Source organism: Penaeus vannamei, chromosome 26 (assembly GCF_042767895.1).
Source record: "Penaeus vannamei isolate JL-2024 chromosome 26, ASM4276789v1, whole genome shotgun sequence".
Taxonomy (NCBI): Eukaryota; Metazoa; Arthropoda; class Malacostraca; order Decapoda; family Penaeidae; genus Penaeus; species Penaeus vannamei.
In genome coordinates this window covers 21,254,722-21,264,721 of record NC_091574.1, presented here as the reverse complement: position 1 = coordinate 21,264,721, position 10,000 = coordinate 21,254,722, and the positions used below count along the sequence as shown (strand labels likewise).

At 33.7% G+C, this 10,000-nt stretch overlaps 1 protein-coding gene across 9 annotated transcripts in view; it reads right to left on the bottom strand.

Moving 5' to 3' along the window:
- cyc (basic helix-loop-helix ARNT-like protein cyc) overlaps positions 1–10,000 on the bottom strand; it is a 17,051-nt gene that overhangs the window by 256 nt on the left and 6,795 nt on the right. For 2 of the 9 annotated variants that reach the window (XM_070140153.1, XM_027369440.2), the window contains exons 4-15: positions 8,563–8,794; positions 5,316–5,408; positions 5,045–5,162; positions 4,524–4,691; positions 3,266–3,381; positions 2,729–2,871; positions 2,461–2,599; positions 1,704–1,822; positions 1,407–1,495; positions 1,005–1,255; positions 257–419; positions 1–90 (exon numbers count right to left, since the gene is read on the bottom strand). The exon at positions 1–90 is cut by the window's left edge. In XM_070140153.1, coding sequence (XP_069996254.1) covers positions 1–90; positions 257–419; positions 1,005–1,255; positions 1,407–1,495; positions 1,704–1,822; positions 2,461–2,599; positions 2,729–2,871; positions 3,266–3,381; positions 4,524–4,691; positions 5,045–5,162; positions 5,316–5,408; positions 8,563–8,794 — 1,721 coding nt within the window. Of the gene's footprint in view, positions 91–256; positions 420–1,004; positions 1,256–1,406; positions 1,496–1,703; positions 1,823–2,460; positions 2,600–2,728; positions 2,872–3,265; positions 3,382–4,523; positions 4,692–5,044; positions 5,163–5,315; positions 5,409–8,562; positions 8,807–10,000 lie in introns of all 9 variants that reach the window. The other 7 variants (XM_070140151.1, XM_027369439.2, XM_027369445.2 and 4 more) reach the window with 6 other exon arrangements.

Genomic DNA, 10,000 nt, shown 5'->3' with positions numbered 1-10,000 from the left:
CTGAGTCGCTCGTGCCATCTGCCTCTATGTCACGGCTGCCTACCACGTCCATGAGGTCATTCTCATTAGACACTGGAAGAGAGTTCACACCTGAGGAAATGGCAGTAACTGAGAAGTCCTCTCTCATAAAACCTTACATGACATCAATACCACTAAATCAATTAAAAAAAAATAAATAAAAATAAAAAATAAACCATTCCTTCCAGAACACAAATGAACCAGCACTCGGGTCACCAGCGTGCAGCTTGCACCTTACCTGGCTGTGTATGGTTGTTATTGTGGTTGAAGGATCCTCTTCTTTCACTGCTCTGGGCTGCATTGCGGTGACTCTTGCTACCAGTCTGTGTAGATCGGCTAGTGTCACTACTTGAGCTATTGCTGGTGTTGCTGCTCAGCAGCTGATTGTTCTTCACATTGTTCTGAGTATATTGTAACCCTTTGTCAGATCAAACTCCGCTTTCTCATTTCTTCAGGATCTTTATCATATCATTATCATCTTTATGAATTCTATGATATAGGTAATTACCATCAATGGATGTGAAACTTAAGTTCAAGATGCTACACTGTTCTGGCCAATTTTCTCTCTTCTACAATTTACACAGTTGTTATGACATTAAAACATTCTAGAAAGCCAATTCAAATTTACTTTGTAATAGTACCTTTTATTTTACCTCAAAATACATCTTCAAATTTGTAAGAAAAAAGGGAAATTTATAAATACCAATAAAACAATAGAAAAATACTACTGACAATATCTAGTATCTCAAAAAGACCCCAAATTTATCCATATCTACCGTTTTCTGTCAAAACGATTTTTAATCCCTTGACCTCTGATTTTTTAAATAAATAATCTATGGGTGAACCTAAAATGTTCTACAGTAAAGCCTTTCTAGCAAAGAATATTTTTGCCATCTGTATGGAACAATATGTATAGATACCAAAAAAAGTGTATATATAGGACTAACATATAAGAACCTCAAGACAAATTTCCCAGGCAGACATACCCTGTGAGCTGTCAAGTCTGAGCGCAGCAGTGCAGCAAATGAGCGGTCTGAAGCTCCTGAGCCCAGAATGCCTTCAAAGGGTGACACAGGGCTGTTGGAAGCAGAATCATTCCGTCTCTGATTGTCCAACACTTCATCGGCAATTTGTCTTCCGATCTTGCCAGCTTGGATCCCACCACCCACCAACCGGCTGCTGCTGTTGGACGAACCTGCACCTCCAACAGGTGAAGCATCTTGCAGGTGATTTGTGTCTGGGTGGCAATTGTTTGTTCACAACATCTAACCTTTACATCATCTACATATTTGCCAAGCATATCGCCTTCAGGAATGCAAGAGAGGCTAATAAATGGAGGTATGTGCATTGTTTATTAGTCTACTTTTTTATTATAGATGGAAACTTACCTGGAGAACTCAGGAACTCATTAAAACTATTATACGATTGTGACACTGACTCATTCGCCATGGTGCTCTCAACAAGCCCTGCTTCCGATCTGTTGAATAAAAATCCCATATATCTTCATTAAATCTAAATCCCATATATCTTCATTAAATCTAAAAGTTTACCAGCACAATCTAGAAATTTACCTTTACCAGCACAATCTAGAAATTTACCTGTAAACAGTCATGAAATATGCCAAAATAATTTTGTTCATTCACAGACCTTATTTTACTATGAACACAATAAAAATAGTCCCTTACGTTACGACACTATTTTTTGATATGATGTACTCAATCTCTTTGGTCCATGGGTTCTTGAAGGTCCTCCAAGAGCTCTGTAATCTTACGAAGGACCCTTCCTTGGTGCGGAACCTGTATACCTATGGAGGAAAATGATCATCAAAGCTGTCAGCTATCTCTAGGTTTCTATTCTAACTAGATTTCACAAAGCATTCTTATCTATTCAAATTCACTTCATAAACCCACTTATCCAGTAAAGGAAAAGGAAGTAATGAAGTAAAGCAAATGTTTAAATGCAAAGAATGACGAAATGGATAAACTTCATAATTCTTGTTTAAAATTTCATCTCTTCTCTGCACTTCAATATCCACTCAAGGCAAATGGGTATCTGGTTTCATATTCTCTTATCAACAGTTTCTTTCTCAACACATATTCCTATATAATCATGTACTTTATAAACCATAATCAGCATATTTCTGTAACATTTACAGTCACACTTGGATCTTAGCTTTTAACTTCACAGGCCAATGACAAAAAATTACAAAAATATGCAGAGCAGATTAATTAATTGTTCAAAATTTTGTTCTATATTAACTGTTAATGTCATGAGGCATGTAAATGCAGATATAATACTTTAGCCATAAAACCCAACATAACATATCTGCTTTAACTCTATCATGATGGGGCCAGAATTTATGTTGTGTACTGCCAGCCCTGTGAGCAAGTTATGATGCGTATACACATAATACATGATTATGACACTGAGGGGTTAACATACCTGGGTACTGCAACTCTCCGTACTCTGCAATGTCGCCCGGTGAGTTTCAGCCAGGAAAGGAATGTCGTCTTGATGAAAGTATTCGTACATACTTGACCCGAGGAGTTCTTGTGGCAGCCACCCTAAGAGTAATGACGCTCTGGAAAATGAAAGGCATAAGTGCTAATTGATGATAAAAGCAAAACTCTAAAACTACTGCAAGAAAGTACGCATATCCATACTACATGAATATATCACATTAAAAACTAAATCTTAGACAATGCCATACTTCTGATCAATAAAGACGAATTTCCCATCATTAGTATGCTTGGAGATGAATTCTATTGGTTCTGTTGGTGCGGCACGACCAAGCCTTGATGTCTCGCGTGTACTAGATGCCAATAGAGGGGGGTGAACACGGCCAACTGCAACCTACAGAGATTTCATGAACTAGTCAAAATTCTTTTTCTTTGTCTTTATCTTATTCTCTTTTCATTTCTCCTTTTTTCTTTTCTTTTTTTGTCTCACGATTATGATAAAGACAACATGTGTTATATTCTAACTAAAACCTTCATAAACTCAACTTCCTTTCTTTTTCTTTTTTTACTGTTATCATTATCTAATTAAATTTCTTTATCATTTTTGTTATCATCTTTGTTCAATTCAAAGTAAGTCAATCACATATCAAAACAGGGACTTATATTATGTAAATATTCACAAAAAATGGAAAGGAAAAAAGAAAGAAAAAATCTAACAGTCTCTTGACTCAAAACAACAAAACAATAACTCACAGAAAATGGACAGAAAGACTACACAAAACTCATACCAAGCAGGAGAGATTGCACGAGTCGGAGTCACTTTCCGAGTCCTCTTCCAAGGGGTCTTTGGTGGGAGCCCAGGATTTCAGGTAGCCCGTGAAGTGAATCACACTGTATTTCTTGTCTAGAAAGAAATTAACAAAATGTAAATGAAAATTATTTGAAAAAAAAGGTTTTTAACCACATTTTTTTGTACAGAGTGATATTACTATCATCCTCAACACAAGGAAAAATGATGGTCATCAATCTTATTTTGTTGCAAACTAATACATTTCCCAACATAAATGCATTTTCATTCATAATAAAAAGAAGACTGTGATAACCTTTTCAACTAATCCAACTAACAGACCTTTTCATATTAAAGATACATACATTTCACTAAAGAAAGAAAGAAAATCACTGATGCTTAAACCAATGATTACAGTACTCAGAAAAGAAAAAAAATTGATGCCTAAACCAATGACTGCGGTAGGCCTACTTAAAATTGGCTAGTGATAAGTAATGTGAGACTGTTTGCACACATTATCCATTTCTCCATTTATGCTCCACTCTTAAGTAATTCAAGCATAATAATGGGCACTTAGTCATTTGCAGGACACTTATAACTAAATGATTAAAAAAACTAATGTTTCCCTTAGTTTTAGGTACCCATATGCCATGTCTGTGACTCAGTCCACTGCAGCACCTGCATGAAATCCACATTCAAGTGAAAAAAGTAAAAATATCAGACTGCTAATCAAACTATATATGCAGCACAAAACCAGAAAATAGGCAATCTACCATATCTTTAACATTACATAAATTATCAATGATAGGTCAGCATTATATGTTACTACCATAAAAAAACAATGTGTTATTGTTCTCTTTGTCATAGAATTCAGTACCATTGCTCTGATTTACAGCAGCAATAAAGGAATATCTGCCTTTGCAGATAAGTCAAATTCTACAAAATTTGAAGACTAGGAATTCTGCTGTTCAGGGAAGTACAAGTCATAGTCAATTTTGGTTATCAATTTTAGAGACAAAAAATAAATAAATAATATTAATAAATAAAATAAATAAATAAAAAGAAATAAAGTAACTTTTATATTTATGCATATAGTAACTGAAAAATGGGGGTGGGGGAAGCAACAAAATAATCATTATACTTGTTCAAAAATCTACAAATAAAACTGAGATTTATAGGGAGAACAGAAAAACATACCTAATAATATAATATCTTCATAAGTCATATAACTCCACCAGAAAAAAAGCATTTAACCATACCTGAATTTTGCGACTTGGATTTCTTCTTTTGACAGCCAGTGGAGGAGTCAGCCTCCTCTTTCATGACTGGTGCAGATTTGCACCTCATACGGCAGAAAAACGCACGTCGTGATCCTGGACATAGTCTGGTCAATCCCTGAGGTACATCAGTCTTTACAGGAAGGAGCGCTATAAGAAGAATGTAAATTAATCAATAGAATAATGAAGAAATTAGAAAATTGGAGTTGCAACTAGAAAATCATAATTCAATGTAGGTCTGTATCTTTTAATAAAGAGAATCCAGCTTTCTCCCTAATAACAAAAATTAAGAGCAACTGCTAAATAAATCTTAGACATGCAGTACATGAAAAATAATGGAATATTTATCTTTCATTTCATTTATTTTCACATATATATGTAAAATTTCACATCTATCTATCTGCTACAATTTTTATCTAAAAATCAGTACATACATATCCCAAGCAAACAGACCATAAGCCTAATTTCTAATCTACATTTCACATAGTCAAATTTTCACTCACTTTTCGCATCAACAAGCCTCTCTCGACGACTGATATCTGAGCATGAGAGTTGTTCTTTCACTTTTGTTAAGTCTTTTGGATGCAATATATCAAACCAGCTTGTCCCTAACAGCTCACTCTGCAACAAATAAAAATCATTGCAAAAATTATCCTTGCAATTCACTGGGAACCATTAACAGGTTATCTGTTACAAAAGCCATACAATTTTTTTTTTGTTTTTTTTGTTTCCCATCATTCAAGATGGAAGAAGACAGATCTAAAAAAGACTTACCTGTGTATAGTGTAAAGTTTGATACACCGATTCCGACACGTACAATATTCGCCCTCTATCACACCCCACAACAAATAGGAAACCATCAGCTGCCTGCAAAATCACCATACTGGTTATACACTTGCACATTTTTTTTGTTATTTTATACAATTTTTACAATGTCTATGACAAAACTAGTTAAAGTAGCTAGTTAATGCATAAGCAAGGTTTTAAAAGTGAGAATAATGTTTTTACTTGCGAAAAACTTGACAAGACAAAATAAATAACATCCTACTCTTACTTTGGAAACATGCATTATAATATATACACTCAGAATTCCTCTGTATTCATTTCAAAGTTATAGGAAAGCACAGAAATAACTATGCCAAACCATAGCAATGAATTCTATGAAAAGATTGGAAAAACATAAATATTTTTATAATCCTACATAACTAGCATCTACAACCTTTTCTTTTCCGGCTGCTTTATCTATGATCTATGATCATTATCACTGAATTTGACATTTGCAATATCTATTGTTCAGAATCAATTAACAAGAATGAAATACTCTTTCCTACTATAAAAAATAGCTTAAATAATTTAAAATATACTTTAAACACTTTAATTGTTAAAAAAACATTAATCATTAATGCAATGTGTGTTGCTATTAATTTTCCCCCCTATTGCTACTCAAATATTTTCTAGAAATATACGTTCATAAAAAAAGGAGAGAGAAGTATCGGAAACAATATAAATGCACATACAGACCTACAATTCATTTTAAAAAATAAAACAAAATGTGAAATCTCGCAATAATTTCTAGTTTGCCTATATTACATAGGCTGTCCCTCTATTTTTCAATGCAATTAGCAGACGTTTCAACCGCGAAAGATATCACCCACTGTTTTACAATATTCATCTATTCTATTTCATCTTTATAAAAAATAATGTTATAGTATACTTGAATAAATACATTTTAGAAAAAAACAGCTACCTTACATAGCAGCTACAAAATGTAACTATTCTTTCCATCACACAACTTATGAATGATAAAACCAGAAGACTATCAATGTATATTTATGAAACCAAGAAAATAGACGACTGAACAGATGCACTTAGATGCTCACACACATCACATCCATGCCACTCATACACCATTCCCCAACAATCATCATATGCTACATTCACCTAAAATCCACAGCAAGAAACTGATTTGGTTTGTGTACAGTATTCATGCTGCAATCAATTTCTTCCCATAAAACATATTTACAGTTTAAATTGGATCTGATTTTGTGCATGATGCAAAGAATTGGGAGCCTAAGATTTTTTATGGCTTTGGGGCACTAGCATTTTAGCTAACATTGCCTCAAATACCTTTTCTAGTATTAGAACAATAGTGAATCCATCATGGCTGGTTAGAGGGTAGAATGCAGCAATCCATGTAAGCACATTTTCTTCAACTCAAATCATAGGATAACTTGCTTTCAAAAATAATTGATATTGATAAAGAGAGGACAAACATACTATCTAAATAGAGGATATGGGAAACCATAACCTACAACAAAAGGTTCACAGTCTTAATTCCAACTTCTAGTTAACAGATACTCTAGTGTAGCCTTTGGAGACTGAGCAAGGGTGACATGAATTATAGTAACTTATTTTCCACCGGATGCCTAAACATGCCTGTAAAACCACATGACCTGTCCTCCACTGTACATATGTAAAATGTTTACCACTATTGAAGGTTATAAGAACAGCAGTATCATATCCACCTACATACTCACTTACTATCCCTAAGAATTTTTGTCTAAAATAACTTTCTCCATGTTTTTGAATGGTCATGTCCATTCAACATGACAATTTATTAACTAACAAAACTTATTCTTCCAGTTTCATCTGGCTCATATAACCCTATTTCTACCTCTGTACCACTGACTGCGAACCACCGACTTAGACTGGAAGTATGTTATAATATTTAGGATTTGATAAGTCAACCATCCAACTAAAAACATCTCTATTCAGAAGTAAAATACAATCAGTAGACAATAAAACAAGGGTTTGGATTAATGAAGTGAATTGCAAAAAGTGAACTAATTAGCCAATATTCGATCAATGTTCCAACAGATCTCCCCACAGTTGTTTTCCTTACCTGCATTATTCAATGTACATCTTAACCCACTGGCAACATAATACCACATCATAGCGAATAATCGTAAACAACAGGTTACACCTTATCACCTCATGTCGACGTTTCAACTCCTGGGATGAGATCTTACATCTGTTGCCACAAGCTGGACAATCATCCATAGCTGGTTTATTAAAATTGTTTGAGACCCAACCCAATAAATATTCATCTTGGACATGCATACACACAGAAATAAATACATCTGTCAGTCTAGACAAGCATATCTACCCGACTGATACACAGATAAATGTATATTTACCAGATACATAGACAGACATACATTTATTTCTATGAATAGGCATGTCTGTATATATGAATATTTATTGGATAGGACCTCCCACAATTTTACAAACTAGCTGCCAGTCAGAGCGGTAAGCACAAATGGGCACCCTTTTTTAACAAGCTTAACCAAAAACGTTGCTTATCATTACTAGGTTAAATCATAATCAATTTCTTTGCTATATCCTACAGATCGAAATCCAAGTGCCTCAATACACTGTCATAGCTTGAACATTAACTCCTTAGTCAAAGCAACCACCTAATTCAATTCTTAAAATATTTAGCAAGTCATGGAACCTACTATTAGCTGGTCAAAAATTCACACACTTCAAAAAATCCAACAATTTATCTATAACTATTTAGATATCCCATTGTTCCTTACAAGACTCATCATTCGGCTGTATAAATTGGATTACTTTTCTTTCATTAGCACCCACAAAGAAAAGTATCATAATGAATACCTATTTTGTATTCAAAAAAGGCAAAAATACAAAGAAAAAAATTTAATTATATCTTTTTTTCACTAACCAAGTCCATGTGTTTCTTGGCAACCCCACACACAAACACACACACAAATGCACACATGCATACTGATACACACGCATACACAAGGACAAGCTTAATTGATACATAAAAAGTCAAACAACTCTTTCTAAATATAGTAAAAACACAAATGATCCAGCACAAACCCTAAAAAAGGTAACAATAAAAGACCTAGCACAGTATCAAATACGAAAACCAGTAAAATAAAAAACACGTCCACCACCTAATATAAACATCAAGTAAATAAACATTCATATCTACCTGCAGTATTAGATTCTTGAGCTCGTCGTCGGAGAGGAAAGCGGGCTTGTAGTGTCCCTCGGTGTAAGAATTGAGAGATCCCCTTAGCATCTTCATGTGTTGAACAGCCATGCGCAGCACTGTGAGCTTGTCGAGCTTTCTTGAGGTGCACACAGGGATAATGCTGCTGAGTTCCATGATGTACGTGTTCATCTTGTCACGGCGGCGCTTTTCAATCTCACTATGGTTTTGTCTGTTGGGAGACCTATAAATAAAGTTCTCCTTGTTATAAAGATAGCCTGTCACTGCTACTTTTCTTGTGTTACCTTTTTCAAATTTAGGAATACGACACATATGGCACGGTCTGATCAAGGCTACCCGGATTTTGAATGAAAATGTTTTAAGCAAACCTACCCACATTCACCAAATTTACTTTAGATTATAACCATCAAAACAAAGCATACAAACACAACTAACAACTTGTTGATTTCAATATCATTATATCAAAAATACAAAAATTATCCAATTATAATAAAAACTATCAAGAGTTTGGAAAGGAAACACGACTCTATATGAATCCCCTGAAAAATCTATTTCTTAAAATACAAAGTAAAAGTTTTTTTTTACATTATCAACACCTGATGCCTTGCCCTCACTTTTACTCCTTAGTCGACAATTACTGACAACGTGTCTTTTTTCCTTTGACCAGTAAGCATACAAATTTTCTGCAAAACACTATTCTTTCTCACTATTATTTCCATATTCTCTGCAATTATTTCTTCATGTCACTTCCTCTACATGCTTTTCTTCTTTTCAATATTTTTTCATTTTGAAAATCAATACGATCACATTATATACCATAATAATCATAAATACCATTAATCAACACATTGTGGAAAATCAATAATTGATTCATCATTTTCAACACACTTCATGTTATTGATTTACTGATAAAACAAAATTTGAAGATTTATGATTCTTAATGCTTCAAACACCACAAAACACAAATCACAGTAACTACACATAGTGCAATACTTTCAAACGTCAATGTCAAAACACAGGCATTCAATTTAGAGTAAAACTCATGAATGAAATCATCATTCATAAAAAGGGCTAAAAAAACACATATAAGCATTTACATGTTACTTACACAGCTATTTTTGGTTACCTGGATATAAGGTGCATAAGAAATTAAAGATATTACTATGGCCTTTAGTCAGTGATTTTATGTAAGAATATACTATTATACTTAAGATTCTACATCATAATATCCAGTATTACCTTGCCATATTTTTGTCCATTTTGAAGAGAATACTGAACAAACTGAGTGTGAAAATAATAAATTTTCATAAAAAGATATTTCAATTATCTACTCTGACTGACTCATAACAGAACACCATATTAACCCTTCTTTTTTTTGACAATTTTCTCAAATAAACACTTGTATTTATAAAATTCT